This window comes from Schistocerca piceifrons, chromosome 6, assembly GCF_021461385.2.
Source record: "Schistocerca piceifrons isolate TAMUIC-IGC-003096 chromosome 6, iqSchPice1.1, whole genome shotgun sequence".
Taxonomy (NCBI): Eukaryota; Metazoa; Arthropoda; class Insecta; order Orthoptera; family Acrididae; genus Schistocerca; species Schistocerca piceifrons.
In genome coordinates, this window is record NC_060143.1 from 139,240,323 (window position 1) to 139,266,365 (window position 26,043).

General features: G+C 38.9%; 1 protein-coding gene across 4 annotated transcripts in view; it reads right to left on the reverse strand.

Annotated features, from left to right (window-relative positions):
• The window catches only part of LOC124802542 (collagen alpha-1(IX) chain-like), a 403,811-nt gene that overhangs the window by 171,618 nt on the left and 206,150 nt on the right, over positions 1-26,043 (reverse strand). For all 4 annotated transcript variants that reach the window (XM_047263404.1, XM_047263402.1, XM_047263401.1 and 1 more), the window contains exon 3: positions 18,602-18,818. In XM_047263404.1, the coding sequence (XP_047119360.1) occupies positions 18,602-18,818 (217 nt within the window). The remainder of the gene's footprint in view (positions 1-18,601; positions 18,819-26,043) is intronic.

Genomic DNA, 26,043 nt, shown 5'->3' on the forward strand with positions numbered 1-26,043 from the left:
TCATACAAAGCACCCATCACCACATACCGTATTGTAGCTAGCAGACTAGGCCCTTTGTTTATAATACAGAATACGGAAAAGAACTATGAGTGAATGTCTAATACATTAAAACATACGGCATCACTCTGAAACTCTGTGATTTATTTCAAATGTTTTGTTACACATTTCACTGTAACTGATAAACTGTGATTACCAGTGACCTACATCTATAACAGTCTCACGATTTGGAGATGTGAGTATTGTCTAGACCTATTAATCTATCCTCATTCAGCATTGTTTATCACAATGCCATATGAACATAACCCGGATTCTGAAAAACTAGATAACGTACAGGAATATGCAGTTCGTGCATAACACTGACATATAGTTCTTTGTTTACATAAAAACGACCAAAATTGAAGCATAGCACATACTTTGCCAGGAGCACATTATTGGGACCCCCCGCCCCCCTGGAAATCTATGGACTTCTCTATGATGTTGTCTGAGGCCTAGGTTTGTTGAAGAGTGATAATTTCGTCAGTTGTGGAACTCGTAAAGTTTGAGTGCGGGATGATTGTTGTGGTTACTAAAGGACATATGGCATTGCCTCAAATTTACGTTTGCGTTATATTTGAAGGTACCATATTTATCGCACTTCTCGCAATAAAACCTAAAAGAACAAGGTAAAATCGGAAAATATAGTTAATGAATAAGCATTCAAAAATATTTTGATACATATTATGAACAATATCATACATAAACTGCAGAAAATGAAAGGAATATGTATGTAACTTTTACATATATTTGGTCCGCTTTTCCGCATTTGCCACAGCTGCAACTAGGTTAGTCTGTCACCGCATTCGCGATTATTCGCATTCGAACCAGGTTTTTACATTTAATTCCCACAAGTTAAGGTCCATTGAATAATCTGGACTTATTTGACGTTCCAAAATGACAGCTGTGTGCAGATCTACATGTAATAGCTTTTTAAACAACAGGCGAGCGACGTCGCTAATGTCAATAGAGCTCATTAAACTTCTTGTCACCATGCGGCACTGCCAAGGTTGCTATATAGACGGCACTGCTACACGCGTTCTGTCTCCCTGATGACGTCATGAAACTCAGCCAATCAGCAGACCCAATTCCTTGGCGTCCCCTAGACGCAAGTTGTGCACTACAGGTTTTAATGAGGGAGTCTGCGAGAGAAGCGTCTCGCGGGCCCCGAGGAATCATGACGTCATATCATGGCATGACGTCGTCTCTCATGCAAGCCAATATCGCTGGTAGTTTTCGAAACGCGGATATTCTCTGAACATGGCATGCTGATGCCTTGTGGATTTGTGTATAACAAAGACCTTGTAAAAAATAACTAGACTCACTGATGGCGCTGCAGTCGCGGGACAATTTGAACCTTCGGCTGGACGCCATTATAGTGGTTGTGGGTCTAGTGCAGCAGGGGATACAACCCGTCGGCTTTGAACAATGACGTCATTCCTTAGTCATAGATCGTAAAGACTTCACTTCGAGGCATAGATAATAAAGCATTTCTGTGTTCTAATAAGCACTAGCATTAAAATAATTGAATGTAAATCTAAAAGCTTTTGCTGTTATGTTTCAGTTTCGTTTCTTTACTGATTGCTTAATGAAGTAGGATCAGTTTATTCTATCTCGTGAGATTTTTTTTTTTAAAGCCAAAAAACACTTATTAGGTACTGAAGGGAGCTGCTTAATAAAGTAGGATCAGTTTATTCTATCTCGTGAGTTTTTTTTTTTTTTAAGTCAAAAAACACTTATTACGTACTGAAGGGAGCTAGAACATTAAGAACAATCGCTTCTCGGCTTTTGACAAGATATTGCTTAATAAAATAAAGTAGGATCAGTTTATTCTATCTCGTGAGATTTTTTTTTTAAGCCAAAAAACACTTATTAGGTACTGAAGGGAGCTGCTTAATAAAGTAGGATCAGTTTATTCTATCTCGTGAGATTTTTTTTTAAAGCCAAAAACACTTATTAGGTACTGAAGGGAGCTGCTTAATAAAGTAGGATAAGTTTATTCTATCTCGTGAGATTTTTTTTAAAAAAGTCAAAAAACACTTATTACGTACTGAAGGGACCTAGAACATTAAGAACAATCGCTTCTCGGCTTTTGACAAGATATTGCTTAATAAAGTAGGATCAGTTTATTCTATCTCGTGAGATTTTTTTTTAAAAAAAAGTCAAAAAACACTTATGCTTTTGACAAGATCAATGTTTATCTCTCTCGCATTCCTTTGTTTCTCAACATTCTCCTCAGCTCTTTCATCTCTGTAATACATGCTCTCTGGCGACTTGTGACGTCATTGTTAAAAGCCGACGGGTTGTATCCCCTGCTGCACTAGTCCCGTGGTTGTAGTCTGATGTGTTGTGTAGTATTGTTGTTTATGAAGATCCAGATTCAACGTTGTATATTTGTTGGGGCGTACATACAGTATTTGTTACTCGTAATTCTACTGTCTGTACATTCCAATCAAAAGAAGTACAATGGTGAAGAGTTACGCAGCAATTGGGACTAGTGCAGCAGGGGATACAACCCGTCGGCTTTTAACAATGACGTCACAAGTCGCCAGAGAGCATGTATTACAGAGATGAAAGAGCTGAGGAGAATGTTGAGAAACAAAGGAATGCGAGAGAGATAAACATTGATCTTGTCAAAAGCATAAGTGTTTTTTGACTTTTTTTTAAAAAAAAATCTCACGAGATAGAATAAACTGATCCTACTTTATTAAGCAATATCTTGTCAAAAGCCGAGAAGCGATTGTTCTTAATGTTCTAGGTCCCTTCAGTACGTAATAAGTGTTTTTTGACTTTTTTAAAAAAAATCTCACGAGATAGAATAAACTTATCCTACTTTATTAAGCAGCTCCCTTCAGTACCTAATAAGTGTTTTTGGCTTTAAAAAAAAATCTCACGAGATAGAATAAACTGATCCTACTTTATTAAGCAGCTCCCTTCAGTACCTAATAAGTGTTTTTTGGCTTAAAAAAAAAATCTCACGAGATAGAATAAACTGATCCTACTTTATTTTATTAAGCAATATCTTGTCAAAAGCCGAGAAGCGATTGTTCTTAATGTTCTAGCTCCCTTCAGTACGTAATAAGTGTTTTTTGACTTAAAAAAAAAAAAAACTCACGAGATAGAATAAACTGATCCTACTTTATTAAGCAGCTCCCTTCAGTACCTAATAAGTGTTTTTTGGCTTTAAAAAAAAAAATCTCACGAGATAGAATAAACTGATCCTACTTCATTAAGCAATCAGTAAAGAAACGAAACTGAAACATAACAGCAAAAGCTTTTAGATTTACATTCAATTATTTTAATGCTAGTGCTTATTAGAACACAGAAATGCTTTATTATCTATGCCTCGAAGTGAAGTCTTTACGATCTATGACTAAGGAATGACGTCATTGTTCAAAGCCGACGGGTTGTATCCCCTGCTGCACTAGACCCCAGCAATTAATTGTACAAATAAATTCGAGAAAGGAACGAATAATACATTTCACAGGTGTGTGAATATTTTAAGTTGTTTCGTATGTCAGTGCACTTGCTTAATAAGTGATTTTTTGCATCACGGTATTAGCATAATGTCTGTGCATCTATTTGCATGTTTCCATTCTCAAAACCACAGCTGTTACAAAAATGGTTACACGCTGTCAGGAGGCAAGATTTCCGACCGACAGAATACCATTTTATATGTTCTGATCATTTTGAAGAAAGTTGGCTGTTCGGTAGTGTTTTCATTGTCTAGGTTAGGTTGAAACTTGATGATTTGGTCGTGTGTTGCCAAAGCACTATGCTATATGTAACGCACTTCTCGTCATAAAATCTAAAGCAAGGTAGCATCAGAAAATATCTATTAATATAGTGGGCAAATCTTTGAGTATTTTGATGCATTTTGCGTACATCTATCGTAAATGAACTACGAAAAATGCTAGGGATCCAGTACATAAGTTTTAGCTACGGCTGATTCCATGTAGTATTAAGATAAATACATTAACAGTGACTAGTTGCTGTTTGTTCATAAATTAAAAAGTATATTGTAGTAAAGCATTTAAATGAGGCATTATGTTTGCGACCTAACTCAAGGGAAGGCATTTTATAACCAAAAGCGATGTATAAACATTCGAACTCCACGCGTCAGTTTACCACTCTAATGGCCACCGCCCAGCTATTCAATTTGTCCGCTCTTCACAGTCGACCACTCGTGCGGTTGTGGGGGACTGGTGTATAATGGCGGGATTTGTGTGCGTTAAAGCTTTTCAATCACGGAAAAAAATTGATAATACTTGCTGCAAAAGCACATGTTTGCAGAGGAGGAAGGATTGTTTATATTCCAGACAATGGACGGTAACTTCCGTTAGTAATCTTATGCGCAAGAAAAGTAAAATGTATGGTAAATCTACAGAAATTTCATTCTTTGTGCCTATAATATTCTGATGCATTATGTTACTCAGTAAAGTTTCTTTCAATGCATCTATGTGGATTATTTGTGGTAACGGCGTATTCTCATAACAAATGGCTTCGGTATTTAAGTTGCAATCATCGTAACTTTTTCCTGATCAAAAACTGTGTAGTAACTGTATTCTAACAGTAACCTGCACATTTGAAAACTTTTGAATGTTCACAATTAATCATTGATCATAGTCAGTATTTTTGACAGTAAAACAGATAAGAATTGCAGTGACTGAATCCAAATTTGTGAGTGGTGTAATGTGTTTTTGTAATGGATGTTTCAGAGTTTCTGAAGTGAAAGTCCAAGGAAGAGAAGAGAACGAGAAGTAAATTTTTTGTCTGTTTCATGGTTTATAGGCCTACTGGGGAAGATTATCTTCTGCATTTCTTGGCTCTGACATGATTAGTAATGGATGTTTCACCACCAGGTCTGGCATACAGCATTAAGTGTGCTGCTCTGCTGTCAGCAGCATGGTAGTCAATGTGTAACGCAGTCATTTAGGAACTAGTGTGAAGTATATGCATCTGTACAGCCTTGGCTAAAAAGATACAGCTAGAATGCTAATTACTGTTTCAGGAATTATCCTTTACACAGTTAAATATATTATGTTAAATATGTATCTAAAACTGAATTCATGAATAACTTTGTAGTCATTTAAATAAAAATACCGCAAACCGAAAAATCTTCTTGAAATGGTAAGGGATATCAAATATAAGTAAGTATTTTTCCTCAGTAAGGTTAAAGTGTAAAATTGCTGATACCTGGTTGTTACCATGAGGTGAGTGCTGGCCCCAGCAGAGCAATCTGTTGTGATCACCGGCACCTTCATGCCAGCCAACGGGTTAATACACAAAATAGGGCAGTGCAAGACTTGGTCCGTAATTGTCATTGGTTGAAGCAACTAAAATTAAATTTCTGAGGTATGCTGGACCTCTGTTATTGGTATATTCCCCAGCATGATTTAAAATTTTTGCATTGAAATGGCACTGACAGTGTGTAATATATTTTACAACCGAGAATAGATCCTTAAAAATTTATGTGGGAATATATTTCAAGAAACCCTTTCAAACCAAACCTGACAATTATATTGACGCACAAGTAAACCCACCTGAATGGCACACTGGGTTACACAAGCATTAGCTGTAGGTGTACAATAGGTAATTTACACAGAAAAGTTTTCATACAAATTTTATTGTAAAGCACACTGAAGTTAAGGGAAAGATGCAATGCCTAGATGAGATAAACATGGACACACAATAACTCGTTTTGCTCAGATATATGGAAAATTAACTGTAGTATTATATGATGTATAACATATATATGACATATAACACATCTGAGGTGCAAATTTGTGGAGAGGAGAGATTGCATTGAACCTGTTGTGTATGGTGCATATTTTGTTGCAGTGCTGGGATGACGTCATCCAGATTTCAAAATTAGGGGTCTTGTAATGAAACTCTCATCAGTTTTAATATTTAAAAATAAACACACCTGAAAAAGGAAGCTGAATAGGACTTTAAATTAAATTGCAAAAATTTCTTGTTTTGCACATTCACTGCGGCTGACACTTAAAAGCTCGTGGCTAGTAGCTGTTATTGACCTTTGTGTCAGCCACAGTGAACATGTTGAAGATTTTAAAGTAACAAAGTAGTTGTTGACATTCTGATATTAATGGATGACAGCAGGAAACACAGCAATGAAATAATGTGAATTACTTAAACCAGGAATTAAACAAGTCTACATAGCTTTGAACACAGTCATTTCACACTTCTTAGTCACTGCATATTTGTGTGCTATAACTAATACAGCAACCTTTCATTTTCTTATCTTTGATCTGGGACGCATGTCACATCTTACTTATTTTCCTAGAGCAACTCTAGGTTTACTAGATCCACATTTCAGAATTCTGGTAATTGCTAGTCCTACTTCAGCTGTCTCTTCAGATATGATTTCATCAACTGCCATTTCAGAAACTTGAAGCAAAAATGTGATTATTAAATTTTCTGTCAGTGATGAATATATCACTACTGTATATACCACACAAATATTCATGATGCTATAGAATAGTGCAGGGCCATCTTCTGGAACACCTGCTGGGTAGACTAAACTGTGCACTTCACATCCAGTGCATCAATTTCTTCATAGGCAGTATCATAGTACACTACTATCTCAGGCTTGATTGTTGCAATGCTCAATGAAATAGCATTATGCCTTGAAGACACTAAACTAACAGCCTTCTTAAGTTTTTTAATGAAGGATATAAGTAAGTAACATATCCAAAAACAATTAAGTTTTACATTTTGCTGCAAGAAACTCGTTTGGAATCTTTCCTTTTATTATTATTTTGTACATGTGTGACCTTTTTGTGTCCTCTTCCCAGTTTGACAAGTACATCTGATTTACTTAATGAGGATATTTATGGTTAAAAAAAAAACAAAACATGTGGTGACAATGCAACCTGCAAACAAAGATCATCCTCCAAAACTTCATGAGCCTAGGAAGTAAGCATAATGATTTGGACATAATAGCATGTTTTAATAAACAAGATGTTTCAGTTATTACTGAGCACTGGTATACCAAAAAAGAACCTTATTATGCACTAATTAACAAAAAATTTCTGCTCGTCTTTCAGTAGGGATATCAAACCTTATGGTGATGTTGCAAAAAGTGCCAAGAATTGGCGCTCAATTCCTTACGTGTTGAAGGTGTTACTGAACTTTCTGCGATAAGCTATAGATGGGAAAGCTAATCTCTATCAATTGCTTGTAGAGAGAGATAGTAAATACTCTGGGAAAACGGCTGGGTAATAATGCTGATAATTGTTCAGAGTTTAATAAAACCTTATCTAACACAAATCAGTTTTCACTCTTAAGAATGGCGAGTGGCACACACAGATCTAACATTACCGATATGTAATACAGGGTACCCGGGACTTAGTACTGGGATACTTCCTTTTGTCGATTTATGTAAATGACAAAATACTGCTTCCCAAATTCAAGGATAGTTCTGTATGCTGATGCTATATCCATTGCATGCAAGTGTAAAGGTCATGAGCAACTACAAAAACTATGAAACTGTATTACAAATGAAATATTTCAGTATTTCTATGAAAGTGATCTCATTGTCAGCACAAGATAGCAGCAGTAATGGATTTTCACCCCACAAGACAGATTTTGAAATTCAGTTGTGCACTGGAACTGATATTGTCATCAAAGAAAACTACTGCTTGGTTACAGTTAAACTTTCTATATTTAACATGTTATAACATGGACACTAATTACTGTACAAGAACACAACTTGGTAGCATTAATGTCAAGGACATGAGGAAGAGAAATAATGCAGAATCAATTCAATTGAAACACTTTTAATGTGCTGCTACAGTACACCACACCAGTACCATTACTGGTGACTGTGATGGAGGCTGCTATGATAAGCTTGCGATTTTATTCAAATCTGATGTGGCAAGTTAAAAAACATTTTATCCATGTGAGTAAAATTATTGTGTAAAATTGATAGCGCAGCTTCTTACAGAAGTCTTTTCAGGGCCCTTCGGAGTCTTTCACTTACATGTCAACATATTTACTCTCTAATAGTATTTGTTGTTCATAATAGGGGTAATTTTACTCTGTTCAGTGAAATGAACTTGCAAAATACTGGAAGTAAAAACAATGTAATGAACTTGCAAAATACTGGAAGTAAAAACAATGTCCATGTAGACTAGACATCCCTGCCTACGATTCAGAATGGAATTTCACATTCTGATCGAAAGTCTTTAACAGGTTGCTGCTAGACATCAGACAGAAAGCTGAAAATCCTAAGATATTAAAAAAATACAAAGTAAAAAAATATTTTATTAGCTCCTCCTTCTACAATTATAATTAAACATAATGTTTCGACTCACGAATGCATATGCTAGTTAATGTTAACACTAAGGTTCAAATTAACAGGATTTTAATGTTACCATTATATGTACAGCTGACAGTACTCATTGTAAAATTATGAAATGATTTGTACAAAGTATGAGAGAAAAACAGCACTTGAATTAAAAAAAAAAACCATTTCTAGCTTTCAGGGTCATTACTTCCTTCCTCTGGGAAGATGAATACGTTTTGTGACTGGAAATGAGGGGAAGATCACTTAGACCACCCGTATAGAACACTTATGTGACACATTCATGAGTACTGCTCCAAAGTTTGAGATCCAGGTCAGTTTTAAGCAACACATTGAAGCAACTCTGAGGCTGGATGCTAGATAGGTTACCAGTAGTTTCAAACTATGTGCGAGTATTATTTTGTATAACACTATTGAGAAAATTTAGAAGGCATGAGAAATCAGGGCTTGGATGATAGACAGCCTTTCTTTCCTCTCTCTATTTGCGAGTGGAACGGTACCATTTGGTTGCTTGTATAGTATGTATATACATAAAAATACGGAAGAAAATTGTGACTGCCTACTACATTAAGAAGTAATAGTTAAACTAACCTAAAGCTTCGTGATTTAGTTCAAATGTTTTGTCCCACTGACACACTTTGACAATCAGTGCATCTATAGCAGTCTTACAATTTGGAGATGTCAGTATTTTTTATCTTAAGATCACATAAACTGGATTTTTGAGAAACTACATACAGGAAGATGTGATTGGCATATAGCTGTTTGTTTACAGAAAAACAACGATCAAAATTTAAGCATATCGGTAACACACACTGGGCAAGAGCACATATCAGGACAAGCGCACTATACTGGATTTCGCCCCCTTTTCCCTAGAAACCTTGACTGGAGTAATAACTTTATTTGTAGCATAGTCTGAGGTCTACATTAGGTTGAAAAGCGATAATTTCGTTGACAGTTGTGGAACACAGCGAATGAGAAATAAGGGTTGTGGTAACAGACAGACGTGTGTCTTTGCCTAATATTTGTTTTCGGCATATTTAAATGCACTTTCCCACATTTAACGCATTTCTCATAATAAAAAAAAAATAAAACTACTAGGTCATCCCCAAAAAACATATATTAGAAAATGAACAAGCATCCGACGTGTTTTGATGCGTATTACGTACAGATATCGTACACAAACTGGAAAAATGCAATGGGCGTTCCACTACGCATCCTTTACCGTATTTGATTCGTTTTTCCGCATTTGCTACTGCTGGTATGGGTTCAAAGACAAATTCGTGCTCCAAACGTCTCAGTGGTAGTTAGCCTACATTAGTAAGATGCAGTTAATGCGTTAAAAACATTTAGACACATTGTCCGCAATGCGTAATATGTGTTATGCTATAAATCACTCTGCCTTTCGACCAGTAATTTGTAATCAGTTGGCTTCAATCAATCAATCACGTACGACTCTAATGTGATACTTTGACTACGCTGCGGATTTATCATGTCACCATAATCTAGATTATTCGCATTTAAACCTTCTTTCTACATTTTATTCTGTTAATGGAAGCTTCATTCAAACAATCTGGATTGATTTGACATTCCAAAACAACAGCTGAAGTCAAGTCTGTATAAACACTGTAGCCAACGTGTGACGTCACTTGAGTCAACAGAGTTGTTTACAGGTCTAGTCACCAGGCAGCGCTGTCACGCTTTCAGCCTTTCTGATGACGTCATGAAGCGATTCCTCGGGGCCCGTGAGACACACGTGTCTGCGAGAATCAAAATTTGTGACACACATGGCCGTATCTTTTGACTGCACTGACTTAGAAGCTTAACTTCTTTTACACCACCAACGGACCATAGACCTTGCTATTGACATAAATTTCAACTTGATGCGTCTACACTTTCCTGAGATAAAGGCCTCTTAACAGACGGACGGACAAATAAAAATAACAAACAAACAAATTTTCTCACGTGACATAATTAAAAAATAACAATTCTCGGATTTTTTCCCTTTGCTTCTGCTGTGACACCTAGTTTCTTACCAAATTTTATGATTCCAAGTCAACGGGAAATGCGCTATAGGTTTCTACAAGTGAGTTTGCTAGTATCAAGATAAGTGACGTAAACAGGAGTAGTTTTCGACTGCAATGACTTACGAACTTGAGTTTTTTACACCGCCAAGGGATCGCAGACCATAGTATATGACATAAATTTCAGCTCAATATGTCTACCTGTTTATGAGAAAAAGGGTTTTTAACAGTCGGACAGACAAGCAAACGGTTAACAAAGTTGTCCTACAAGGCAGAGGACTCCAAATTTTTCCTCTGACAGAACAATCTGAGAACATTGGTACTTAGACGTAGCACCGCGTTTATTTTGGTAGTTAATAGAATCCTAAAAAATGAGATATTAATTCAATTTTAAATCATAATTAAGAACAAAGAACAATTTTTAAAATAATAAAATAAATAATAAGAAAATCGCCATGTTATTAATAGCTTTTCGCCGAAGACTTATTTACTTCCGGCCGAACACCAGAGCTCTGTCGAAATCCTTCTAAAAGTGTTCCATTTTTACCAACTAAAGTACGGAATCCTAAAAAATAAAGGCAGTTTTTTTCAATGAAAGTTATTTTTGGCAAAGTAACGTACTTCTTCTACAAACTTACCCTCAGCCTTTATGCCATTGCTTCAGATCTTGACACCATTCCTAATTCTGTCCTCGAAGAAGCCTAGTGGCATTATGTGTACCCACTCTTGCACTTCTTCCACAACCTCGTCGTCTCAAAAAACTTTCATTCGCCGGACTAAAAAGGTGAAAATCACTTGGAGCTAGACCACGGCAGTACGATGGTAGCTGTAGCAACTCCAAAACCAAGATTTTGAATGCACTGGATTGTTTTCTCAGCTGGATGAGGGAGGTCATTATCATGTAGCAAAATTGCATCTATCGAATCTTCCCTCTCCGTTTCGATGTTGGGTGTCAGGTCTCGCATTAGCTCTGAGTATCTGTCACTCATCACTGTCTGGCGTTTAGAAGTGTAATAAATCAGCCGTGACTTTTCATATCCCAAAATACTGTCATCAACTTTCCTACTCAAGCTTCGCTTTTGAAATTTTGCTTTATGAGAAGATGGATATTTCCACACAATGCTCTCCTGCTTACTCTGTGATTCCTAGTGATGGACCGATGTCTGATCGGCGGTTACTATACACAGCAGTATTAAGGCGACCCTGAGCTGACGGCAGAAATGCCAATTTTGCATATTTTTTGTCATCGCTCAAATGCGCCCGTTCGAGCGACACATGACAAGCACAGGGAAACCGACTGTCCAGTGAGATTTGGTACAGGAACTACGGGAGCTAAATGCTTAGCACCGTGATCAGCAAAGAAAATTAAGGGTTTTGATGCGTTGGTGCATGTCGGAGTTTCATTCACGCTAGAATAACAAAAATGGAACAGTCTTATACGTGTCTTACTTACAGTGATCCTAGGCACTACATGCAGCCGATAACCAATGACAGAGAGTATATTATACTTCATTCTGTAGCTTATTGTTACATGAAGAGAGTGTAGCTAGAGAATGCTTACCGATACTTCGGAAACCTTAATTTGTCAGCAGATAGTGAAAACCGAAATTTGTGAGCAGCAGAGGTGCTAACTTAAGGGGCAAGTAAATTACATACTGTTCAAATGGATTCAAATGGCTCTGAGCACTATGGGACTTAACATCTAAGGTCATCAGTCCCCTAGAACTTAGAACTACTTTAACCTAACTAACCTAAGGCCATCACACACATCCATGCCCGAGGCAGGATTCGAACCTGCGACCGTAGCGGTCACGCGGTTCCTGACTGAAGCGCCTAGAACCGCACGGCCACTTACATACTGTACCCCAATCATGTTTTTTGTTTGCTTCCTAAATCGTCGCGCCTGGCTGCAGTTCTTTTCTGGGAAAATATGGCAAAAATCTGAGGCCCGCAGTGAAGTAGCACTGCTTCTGCAGCCACTCACCGACTTTTGAGATCGTGCAATACCTCAGCAGAACAGCAGTAAGCATTCCATTGTCGAACAGGAGCGAGTTCAGTACCGCGGCAGCTGTGTGAACAGAGAGCACTCTTGCCACGTTTTAGCGATAGGCTTCTGTCACTTCCACTACAATTACGTGCGACCACAGTCTGACACAACAGTCGCGACACTTCGCCTCGATTTTGTTGTCTACTGCGTCAGCAGCGCGCCAAGCGGTCAGTAAGTTAGACTGTTGAGTTTGGCGCGATCGTGAAAGCGAAAGCGAGTAGTAGCTGTTTATTTTGGTTTATAGAATGGTTTTTACAAATGGGAGCGTAGTGTGGTGCAATAAATTGCAGCAGCAACAACAAGAAGAGACCACATCTGTCTTTTTCTTTTTTTTTTTTTTTTAGATTTCCTACGAACCCTGAGAAGTATAACCATCATGTTACTAAACTGCACCGTCAGGATTCGCTTGCAAATTACATGTATATTGATGATTAACGTTTCGTTTTAGGAGTAGAAAATGGCTAGTGAATAGCAGACGAGATCTTATGAAAAAAGGCCCTGTTTACCTTTATAAGTTTTGTCCACCACACGTCGAACAAAAAGGAGTTCATGAATGCAGACAATAATAAACTCGTTTGGAATGCAGTTAACCACATTCTTTGACATTCCAAATACGCTACATCAATTGTCGATGAAGAGCAGACTGCCACAAAGGTTCCACAATCCATCTAAAGCTGTAAAACACTCCTATGGCATAGAAGCAGCCAGTTCAACTCTCTATATATCAGTGCAAGATTCATCTGAATCGTGAACACCGACCTGCTTTGACGAAGAAGTGGTAAAATTAAGTGCAGTTATTCGTGTTTAGAAAAAGCGTGTGGAGTATCAGAATGTGCAGATCGCAAGACTTCGTGCAAAACTGGATGGGACAAGGAAAGTGTGTATGATTTTAAGTACAGACAGCAACAGAAACTTTATCAGAAGGCTCATGTGAAGAAGGACAAACAAATTTTGAAGACTATAGGATCCCAATAAAAAAAAAGATGCCCTTGACTTGTTGTTAAGTCAGATTAGAATGCCACTGAAGGAGAAACGTGCTGCAAGATGGAAAGACGAAAACAAGCTGTTTGCTCTTAATTTATTATAGCACCGAGGCATACAGGTTTTGTCAGGATGTTTTATGCTTCCATCAGTGTGCACATTACAGAGGTTGTGGAAGGCATACAGACAAAATGTGGGGTAAGTGACAATTTGTTCAACCTTTTAAAGCAGAAGGTACAACATTTCTCTTATACTGATACGTCATTGGATGATATGTTTCTAATGGCAAATTTAACATATGACAACACTTCTGACAGTGTTATTGGCTTTGAGTACTTGGAGTTTACAATCACAGTAAATCTCCCACTATTTGGCAGTTGCTTGTCCCACTTAGAATAATATAAAGATGAAAGTAGCACTTGTGGCAACAGGCGACAATGTCTAAAACACAGTAGTGATTCTACACAACAGTACCTAATTACTTGACTGCAATCAAACATTGCAGAAGAAAGAAATCTAGTTAACATTTTCACCTAACTGATCTAACCGTTTCTGTTAATGCAGTAGAAGGAAATGGCGATCAAAAACTCTTTCAAACCCTGTTAAACTGGAGCTTTGCTGAAACTAAGCTCTTCTTGGTGGCTGATAACTTTACAGTTTTTGAGTATTGGACCCCTTTCTGGACCAAGGTAAGTGATTTCAAGTATTTATGTAGACTGTTTTTATTCCTGGTATAGATATTGTGAAATGAGCTTTGTATTGGAGAAAGAGACGTATTACTTACAACAAACTCCATTAAAGAATAAATATACCAATTCTTTGAATAGGTTTTGGCACGCTGTTTTGAATTTACACCACAAATGAGTCTTATTACGCGCCTTTGCACCCTAAAAACTTTTTCTGTCTGTGGAGGTACTTCATATGATACTGTATGACATAACAAAGTAAAATGCGCCAGTTTTTTTTATGTATTTGTATCTCCATTGTAACTCATTCCGAGAAATGCAATGTAGTTGAGCAGCTGAAATTTAGTGCAACTAAATCTACCTTAAAATCTTGATAAAACGTCGATCGCCCTACTGGGAGCTAAACCGGAATCATACACTAATTTCCCAATACTGCTTCTGTTTGATCACTTAAAGGCTCCAATATCAATTCACGATATTCGGTTCTTACTGCCGGATTTTCTCTTCCACAACCGATTTTTACTCCCATGTAGACGCACAACCGGTTTTGCACGCGCTGAATTGTCAGAATACGTCTTGTTTTTAAAAATTGTCGGAAAATCTGGATTGAGTAACATTTTATGCCGTGAAGGTGAAGTGAAATATTTGACTGAGAATGAAGTTGTCTACCTCCGATATTTAACTGAAGAGAAACAGTCATTGTACTGACCAAATCGGAAACTGTAATAGCTGATTTACAGCGACAATTCGTGCAAAACAACAGATATTCGGAAGAGCTGCGATCTGTCGCATGGGTGATCGATCACTTTGTAGATCGCTCGTATGTGGGCACATTGCAGCGATTGGTCGCTGATCGCTTCTCGTATGAACGTCCCCGGGCAATCTGATTGATGGCATGCGATTCGCGTTTGCAGTATGGCTGCCTGGCTGGTTTGCAGTAATGTGTGGCACTATGGCTACGATTCGTTTCTCTTGTTATTAAACGTGATCGTGCAGTTTTGTTTCATTCCGCTTTGCCCACGTTGAATAAGATCTGTAAGTTAGAATTAATAGTTATTCAGGAAGCACGAACTACTCTGAGAAGTGAAGTGGTGACCGTAACTGCCATTTATGTTAAGAAGAAATACAAAATACGTCCTCCAATTTTGCAATGATTAGCTTTTTGAATCCTGTTCCGCAAAAGTAAAATTGATGGGAAATTCATAGTAACGGTCACGGTACATTGGACTCCATATGATGATTATGAGTTATTTACTGTGTGAAACAATTACATTGTATTGTAAAAGTATTTCACTTCTGAACGGAATGAAGTACACATTAAGAGGACGTTTTAATTTAAATGCTGAGGGCAACTCCATTATACAGCTATACTCAACTCCCTTTTCGTTTCATGTAATCAAAGTCTCCGTCCTACAATATATAACAGGAGTTATAGCATTTAGCAGTGCTGCTCTAGACAACATTTCTATAGACACATCAGAATTACGAAGCAAATAATGTACTGTAACTACTTGAAGTGAAACTGTAAGACCAATGAATAAAAAAGAAACTGAGGACTGATATACGAAAAACGAAAGGTATTAGCGCGAGAAAGATGTAGACAACCCACTTGGCGTCAGTGAGAAGTGTAATGTATTCTGTGAAATTAACTATAGTTCCCAAGAAAAGCGTTGCAGGAGAAGTTTAATAATTTATGATTCTTGTTTTTTTAAGTTTATTTTTTGCGAGTTTTAGTGGAATACAGAGATCAACTACAACTGCTGCTAAAAATTGCAGATTCTTTTCCATAGCGGAAATTTTCGACGTAACGGTGTTCGGTAATACTAGTGTTGTGCTCTACTGAAACTGTGGTTCGGTAGTTTTGGTACACTACATAACTGACGTAGTAAATGGTAGGATTACCGGCAGTAATGACAGGGAAAGAAACATAAATGAATGTGTAAGACAGGAAATGGGAGCTGACGATTTCCCTTTCTCTTTTTTTCGTTTCGCACTTAGTTAGACCCACACATCATTCAGTGTTAGTCCATTATCTATTTTATATCCTTACAAAATATAAATTGCGTTTTATAAGTAATAAAAATTAGTTGATTGCATAACAGCTGCGCTTTTCTGTAGATAACCAAAGCAATTAATTAAGATACAAGCACAATGTAAATGCCCAAACATGAAAAATATGTAATTATTGTTGCTATTTTGTACTCAATAAAACGGCATTATATATATATATATATATATATATATATATATATATATATATATATATATATAATTTCAGTTTTACTGTAAATACTGTTTATTCTTAATAAGAGAAAAGAGGATAACTATGTAGAACACAAAAGTTCCATAGGTTACCTGGCTCTTAAATATCCTCATTCAGTTTCTAGATAGTAGACCGCTTGCTGTCTTTTGGAGAATCTATAAGGGGCGTTCAAAAAAAAGGAGCGGGAGGCATAATTACAGAAACCAGTACCTGTATGTTAGAAGTATTGGCCTTGGCTGTTGAGACACTTGTCCTATTGTGACACAAGGCGGTGAATAGCTGTCTTATAAAATTCCCGGAGCTGCAATGTTAATCAGATCCGCACGTACAGCTGGACGTCGTCATCCGAGGAAGTGCAGGAAAGGTTATGCTGACGTTCTTCTTTGACCAAGATGGTGCCCTTCTGATTCACTTGCAGAAGCACGGGACAACAGTGAATGCCCAGCGTTACTCGCAAACCTTGACCATCAAGCGATCAAATCAAAACAACCAGGCAATCTCACCCGTGGGGTCATTCTGCTCCACGACAATGCAAAGCCTCATACGGCCAAGACAGTAGCGGCACTCCTGCAGAAATTCAAATGGGAAGTTCTCGGTCATCCTCCATGCAGTCCAGACCTGTCTCCCCGTGATACGCCATTTTTGGTCCCCTTAAAAGGCTCTGAGGGGAAAACGATTCATCTCGGACGACGACGTCCAGCTGTTCGTACGGAACTGGTTAACATCGCAGCCCTCGGACTTTTATAGGACAACTATTCAACGCCTTGTGTCACAGTGGGACAGGTGTCTCAACAGCCAGGGTCAATACTTCTAACATACAGGTACTGGTTTCTGTAATTATGCCGGCCGGGGTGGCCGAGTGGTTCTAGGCGCTACAATCTGGAACCGCGCGACCGCTACGGTCGCAGGTTCGAATCCTGCCTCGGGCATGGATCTGTGTGATGTCCTTAGGTTAGTTTTACAACTCTACGTGTCGCGAGGTTTGAGGCGCCATATCACGGATTACGCGGCCCCTCCCGCCGGAGGCTCGAGTCCTCTCTCGGGCATGGGTGTGTGTGTGTTGTTCTTAGCGGAAGTTAGTTTAAGTAGTGTATAAGTCTAGGGACAGATGACCTCAGCAGTTTCGTCCCTTAGGAATTCTCTCTCTCTCTCTCTCTCTCTCTCTCTCTCTCTCTCTCTCTCTCTCTCTCTCACACACACACACACACACACACATACACAATTCTACGTAACACTGGCTGAAATTGCTTGGCAAATTTAAAAATATTTAACATAATGCAGTGCTTCAGCAACAGTAAATTGTTCAGACAATAAGAAATTCAGTCTTGAGCTGCAAGGTAATTTTTTTTTTTTTTTTACTTTACCTAGGTTTCGATGCCAATAATGGTATCTTCTTCAGAACCTGTAAATTTACCCATACGGACATATATTAAACGTTGAAATATATGATCCATCTAATGATTTCATAATAAGGAAATAGTGATACTACAAAACTAAATTATTTTGAGGGCCAAATGTTGGCCATGTCACAGAATAACACTAATACAGAGTAAAGACGCATATGTCTGCCAATACCATAAACAATAAGAAAAACGTAGACGGAGCTACGCCGGGCCAGGACTAAGCGTCACACGTAAGCAACAAGGAAACTAGGTTGCTTACGGGTGACCCTTATTCCTGGCCTGGCGTATGATTATGCGTCTTTACTCTGTATTAGTTTTATTCTGTGATATGGCCAACGTTTGCCCCCTCAAAATAATTTAGTTTTGTAAGTATCACGATTTCCTTATTATGAAATCATTAGATTGATTATATATTTCAATGTTTAATAGATGTCCGTATGGGTTAATTTACAGGTTCTGAAGAAGATACCATTATTGGCATCTAAACCTAGGTAAACTAAAAAAATTTTACCTTGCAACTGAAGGCTGAATTTCTTATTATCTGGTTGGCAAATGGCTCATGTGTGGCGGCGTCGAGGCGATACTGTACGCAACGGATCGCAGCTATCGGTCGCTCGTGTATGCGCCCTTAACGCACAAGAACATTGAGGATAAGGCAAGTCATTGTTGAGCCAGTGCTGTTACATAAAGCACAAGAAATGTCACTTACTTACTGACTTGCCCCCGTAATTTGCGTGTTGCAGACAATGAAAAGTAAAGAACAGAATGTGGATGAAGGAAACGGAAATGCACAAGGCAAAAAAGAGGTCAACACATCTGTTCTATTTCAGACGCTGCTTACCGGTGCGTTCCTGAAGACGAGCGTCTGCAGGCGGCCCTGTGCGTCGTTGATGGAGAACTCGATGGCCTCGCGCCGGGGGTTCAGCGTGACTGCCATTTGCGTCCGGCCCTGCGGGTCGGCGATGCGGATCACGTGCCACGCACCCTTGGTGAGTTTCCGCGTCCGGAACGTGCTGATGAACGAGAACTGCTCCGGCAGACCCAGCGGGAAGATGTCCCTGCAACATCCACACGCTCGCTTCTACTACGCTGTTGCTCCTAAGATAAATTAAGCGGTGCAGTTTCACGCAACAGTAGCTCTGTACGAAAGATATTGTGCGAGAAAAGTAAAGTTTTCTTAATCGACAGTCGGTTCTTAATAGCAGTGGCGGCTGCTGTGTAAGAGCACGTGAACACCCATACTTTTGACACCTTGCGGATTTATTGGCTATTTTCCTTTGAATGCTGTGAAACGTAACACAGATGCGGTAATCTGAAATATACGGCACTAAATCTACGTCTACATCCATACCGAGCGAGGTGGCGCAGTGGTTAGCACACTGGACTCGCATTCGGGAGGACGACGGTTCAATCCCGTCTCCAGCCATCCTGATTTAGGTTTTCCGTGATTTCCCTAAATCGTTTCAGGCAAATGCCGGGATGGTTCCTTTGAAAGGGCACGGCCGATTTCCTTCCCAATCCTTCCCTAGCCCGAGCTTGCGCTCCGTCTCTAATGACCTCGTTGTCGACGGGACGTTAAACACTAACCACCACCACCACCACATCCATACTCCGCAAGCCAACTGACGGTGTGTGGCGGAGGGTACCTTGAGTATATATCGGTTCTCCCTTCTATTCCAGTCTCGTACTGTTCGTGGAAAGAAAGATTGTTGGTATGGTTGAGTGTGGGCCCTAATCTCTCTGATTTTATCCTCATGGTCTCTTCGCGAGATATACGTAGGAGGGCGCAATATACTGCTTGACTCCTCGGTGAAGGTATGTTCTCGAAATTTCAACAAAAGCCCGTACCGAGCTACTGAGCGGCTCTCTTGCAGAGTCTTCCACTGGAGTTTTCTATCATCTCTGTAACGCTTTCGCGATTACTAAATGATCCTGTAATGAAGCGCGCTGCTCTCCGTTGGATCTTCTCTATCTCTTCTATCTCTGGTACGGATCCCACACTGGTGAGCAATATTCAAGCAGCGGGCGAACAAGCGTACTGTAACCTACTTCCTTTGTTTTCGGATTGCATTTCCTTTGAATTCTTCCAATGAATCTCAGTCTGGCATCTGCTTTACTGACGATCAACTTTATATGGTCATTCCATTTTAAATCGCTCCTAATGCCTACTCCCAGATAATTTATGGAATTAACTGCTTCCAGTTGCTGACCTGCTATATTGTAGGTAATTGATAAATGATCTTTCTTTCTATGTATTTGCTGCACATTACACTTGTCTACATTGAGATTCAATTGCCATTCCCTGCACCATGCGTCACTTCGTTGCAGATCCTCCTGCATTTAAGTACAATTTTCCATTGTTACAACTTCTCGATATACTACAGCATCATCTGCAAAAGGCCTCAGTGAACTTCCAATGTTATCCACAAGGTCATTTATGTATATTGTGAATAGCAACGGTCCTACGACATCCCCCTGCGGCACACTTGAAATCACTGTTACTTCGGAAGACTTCTCTCCATTGAGAATGGCATGTTGCGTTCTGTTATCTAGGAACTCTTCAATCCAATCACACAATTGGTCTGATAGTCCATATGCTCTTCCTTTGTTCGGCGCTATGCCACATTGCTGCTACAGACTCTGTGAAACTTGGCATCAGGGCTGCGAGCACAGGGGTAGCATTCAGCTCACGCTAGGTGAGAAGAGTCCTATGTCATTGTGAGTACGCACGTGTCGTCATGAGTTTTTTGAGTTGTTCTATCGACTGTTGTGTGCATTCTGTATGTATTGACTGTTGTGTGCGTCTTGAATCTGCGTTGTTATTTGTTTGTGTGCTTTCATTGTCCTCTTGTCTGGTGTTGCTAGCGTGTATGTACAATTCATTAGCTTTTATAAAAACACGAAACACTTTAATTTCTCCCTATTTCACGTTCTTATGCACATGATTTATGCACGATTAATAGGATTAAAAAAACGACTAGACACTTTTTTTTAATCTTTCGTTATTGTTATGATTCCTTCATTCAGATATTCGTTATGTTCATGAAATACACAATAACATCCCACATTCTTTGGATTGCAGCTTAATAATTTATTATTTCAATTTTCTGTACATACGATTTATGCACGATTCGTCGGATTTAAAAAAATGTCTACAAACTTTTTTTTTTTACTTTCGTTATGGTTCCTTCGTTCAGACATTCATTATGTTCATGAAACACACAATAACATCGCAAATTGTTGGGATTACAGCTTAATAATTGATTCAACTGGGATGAGCATACCACACAACTCCTGTCACTTCGTTTGTACACATGTATTTGCATTTAGCTTTGACGTTATCGGTCCAACTGCAAAGTTCGATATAAGTACTCACGTAGTCGATTTAGGTTATTACGTCACAATGACGTAGCGTTACGTCTCTATAACATAGGGTTCTCCTCACCTAGCATGAGAAGAATGCTACCCCGAGCACAACTTCAGTTGTGCACCTTTGAATGAGGTTTTGCGCATGCGCACGTAGACTGAAATAACTGCCTTGTGGATCAAATGCATATGGATTTGACGAACAACGTGCACGGGTCACGGCGTGCACAGCTATCACCCAACTACAAGTTTACGCCAATGCCAGCAGATGGTAGCAGCACTGCACTGCACTGCAGCAGACATCCCAGTTTGCTTGGCATAAGTCCTGCTAGGCAGTAGCACAGTCCTCAGATATGCCAATTCACTCACTATATAGTAAAATTAGATCAGATGTCAGAATATGTTATAGTTATACTGAATGCATTGTGGTGTATTAAGTTTTGAATTTTATCATACAGTAATCCATTTGAGGCGCTGAGGACCATAAGGACCTAAAACATCATCGTCGATTATATCCCACAATATTATTATAAGAAAGCTACAGAGAGAGAGTGCTCTCCAACTACTACCATCTTACTTATACAACAGAAAACAAACAGTGGCTATAAATGAAAAAAGATCCAGTTCCTTAGCAGTTACCAAAGGAGTACCACAAGGCTCTGTACTTGGACCTTTTCTTTTTGTAGTCTAAGTAAATGATTTGCCTTCTTCATTACCTTGTGAACGCTAATTACTAAGGGAAACAACTTGGATGAATTACAGAATAATGTAACAATAGCAATGGACAGATGTACCAGCTGGTTTCAGGCAAATTCATTACAGATAAATAATAATAAGACAGAAGATATTGTATTTAATTTGAATTCGCCCCAAACATGAAAACAAATCTGAAAAACTACTAGGGTTCCATATCGACCAAAAACTTATCTGGGAAACTCACACAGGCATGCTATGCAAAAAACACTCACATGTAATCTTCTTGTTACATATACTGAGAGGCTCTGTTAGTAGAACACTCTACTATATGCATACTTCACCTTCTTCCACTCTCATCTCGCTTATGGGATTAAACTATGGGGAACTGCACAATTTCAAAGACTGTGTTTAAATGGCAAGAAAAAGCAATCAGATGGCTAGTAGGACTACCACCCAGAGACTCGTGCAGGCAGCACTTTAAAGAATTAAATATGACAGTCCCTGGCCTACATATTTATAGGTGCCTAATATATGCCAAAGAAAATTTAAAAGGATGGCAATGCATTCACGTAATACAAGAAATGGACATACAACTGACATTCTGTTTGCTAGACTATCGAAGATTCACTGCAGCTATAAGTATCCAGCACCCACATTTTTTAACAAATTACCCAAATTATGCCCATGGATAAATTTAAAGTAAAAGTAGCAAAATGGGTAAAAGTTAAGTATTTTATACAGTTCAAGAATTTCAAGAGAGTGCAGTCAATGATATCGAATTTTCATGGTATATTTTGTGAAAGGAGTATATACTACAAAATTAGAAATATAATATTATGCAGGCAATTTGTCTTGTCATATATATGTATATATAGATGTATACAATGTATCTGTAACTGACACCGATTACATGTAAAATGTTTAAAGGCGAACAAATATGAATATGAATAAGTTACAGTATTTATTTATCCTTCTGTCATCTTTGATCTTATGGTGAGTCAGATTTATCGACGACCGTTAACTTTGGGTCCTTAATGGTTCTCATTTGCATTCTAGTTTCAAAATAATGCACAGATATTTTGACACGTTTTCGTTTACACACTCCATTTCCATGAAAAGCAGCAAATTCAAATTCAAACTGTAACACTCTGGTTGTCTATGCTGGCTTTCCTTAAGGGTGTCGACTTTGTTAAATGGAGTGTACTGGGTCCTCTGGTCCAACTCAGTCGATCATTGACTGAAAATCGTTATGTTCAGCTATTTACAGACTATTTGTAGCCATTCATGGACTTCATGTTCGCAATGAACGATGCAATTTTTGTGGATGACCTGCAAATGTTCGCTATTGGTTTTAAGAAATTCTGGACAATTCTAGCGAATGATTTGGCTACCTGGTTCGCCCTACACGAATCACTTCGAACATTTATGGGACATAATCGTGAAGTTAGTTCGTGCACAAAATCCTGCATCGGCAACACTTTCGCAATTATGGACTGTTATAGAGGCAGCATGGCACACTACTTCTGCAGTGGTCTTCCAACGATTTTTTGAGTCCATACCACGTCGAATCGCCTCACTACACTGGGCAAAAGAGGTCCCACGCGATATTAGAAGGTATCTCATGACTTTTGTCACCTCAGTGTAAAAGAGTTCAGTCGCAAGTTGTACGATATTCTTACACCGAAATTGTTAATACATCTTGAGAATACGAAAAAAAACTGCTATTTCCACACAAATAAAGCTATAGTAAACAGGAGCAAAAACTAATAAATCTGAGCAACAGAATTCACTTATTTCCTATACTTTATACAACGTAGTGAGTCGTTCAATTCACTGTCTTACAATGATTCAGTACCGCGTGAAAAAAAACATTAAATTTATGTGAATTAATTTCTTTTAAGGTAAGTTTTGAGCTATAATTATATTAAGTGTTACTTTTATACTGACTTCTTACCTTTTCGCCTGCATCTTTTCTTTCGGTAATTTCTTCCCGGTGCCAATTTGGAATGTTTATGCGGAGGATTGCTCTGGGTAGTAGCTTCTTTCTTGAAAGCAACCCTGGAAGTCCGTTTCTCAAAACTCATTCATGATCTTCAGCCCGAAAATGAATTGAACACATACGTGCAATTTTCACTTCACGTAGTCCGAACGTTTGCCTCGAACTATCCATTCATCTTACAAAAGCTCTTCTTTGGGGAAACCATGATACATAACGTTTGTCATCTTTCGAGCAGTATTAATACATTGTGCCGCGGCGCAATTAGAGTGACCATTGCTCATGATTGACACTAAGCGAGTTATTTTCTTTGGATGCATTAAATGACTTCCGCGTTCTGCCGGATGAACAGCCACGACAGTCCTCAAAGTGACGTTATGGCACGCAATTACGTCTGGCAATTTTTTTCTTGCCAGGGGCCGAAACGGCCTACCACCTTGTTTTATATACCTTGTTGAAAGCGCGCAGGCGTTCGCAGAAATTTTTCCCACTTGGGGTACAAGATTCAAAACTTTCCAGTTTTGATACAACTGATTCTGTGAGTCTGAAAACGTGTCTTGCTCGAAGCACTAAATCTAACAGGAGGTACACAAAACCAGGGCTTGATTTCGGCCAGAACGGCATTCCGGCACTTCCCAGGGAATTTTATTTGAACTCTCTGGAACTAGTTGACACTGGAGATTTAAAATAGGACATTTATATTAAATCGCAACGTGATTACAGTTTACCATTCGTAGTTGTGGTCATACATCTGGGTAACCTTCGCGTCGAATACCTTTTGTTTACGACTGCCAGCAAGCTTAGAGATGTACAGTATAACCAAGATAAGTAGAATTTTTCTCCGAGGTTGTGATCGGTATATATCGCCTTTTATGACTGCCAACAACCTCAGCGATTTAATACCACGGCGACTTCTCGTGTTGCGTGTGTCAATCGGAAATAAATAACGTAAGGTGTGTTTGAAGATGAGCGTTTGTTTAATGTGCTTTCGGGAATTGTCTCTTTCGTGTCGTATTTATGCCATAGCTGCTGATCAAGTGCGCGCAAGGCGCACGAGTGGTGATGGTCGACAACTTTTCGTGCCGATAACGTAAATACCTTCCCCTTATAGATGTTCGCAAAGGTGGACAAGGGGGGAGGGGAGGGCACTTGCCCCAACCGCCCCCTGGAATGTGAAATACAGAATTTTTATTCATCTCACCGTTCTCATACACTTCTAGAGGGGATTTCCAGTGATTACACAGGACTTCTCGTTTAGCCAACTGTAGCATTATGTAGCTGATTGCCGTCAAACAATACTATAGCAGTTGCCATTCTCTCTCTTTAGAAAGTGTAACACCAGACACTCGATTATGGGACAGGGGTTGCATTAGTTTGTGGGTCGTACTGTCTTCCATAAGAAAGAGCACGCTGCTGTACTGCACATCAAATGAAGGAGGAGAATAAGTCGGTCCGGCTTCCTTTAGGGGCGTCTTCGAAATATTGTTGTCAATTTACCTACGATGCGTACCTCAACTTTAGCGGAATCAAATTCTTTGACCCATTCTGGAACAATAGCTAAACAGAGCGTTTCGCGAAGGGTAGTTTGGCTATACGGAACGCCACGTGCGGTACCGTGTGCACTGATCTATTCCTTAACGATCACTTTCACAGCAGCTTAGTCTTCTTCATCACTAGCAAACCACCAAGAGGATATTAATTTATTGGCTTCGGAACGTGCCCATACAGCCATCTCAACACAAGAAATGTTATACTACAGTTTGTTTTAACAGTTCCGAGTACACATTAGCTTAGATCGTACCCTGGTACGAAATTAGAGGCTTATCGAAGGGCATATTGTAACACAAAACAAATTTTTCATCGACAGTACACTGAAACGAGTACACAAGACAGAGATGGAACGCAGGATACACGGAGGTAGTATGCTATAAAAATTCTGATGCTAAAACAATAAGAAATGATAAATCATTGTTGGTTCATATTTTGGATATTTCCAGTTCCGCCACTTTCTAGTGCTGGAAGAACGTATAACCTGTTTAAGGAAGCTTGGTGAGTTGGTTTAGTGCATTATGTTTATTTAATTATAAGGGAACGCTGCTGCCATACCTGGACAAACAAACTCGAAACGAGGCTAGCACCGTGGCGTTCAGTATGCTAAAGCCAGAAACAACAATCGTCACGTTATTCAGGGCTGACATCACCGAGTGACTGATGTTTTAAATAGT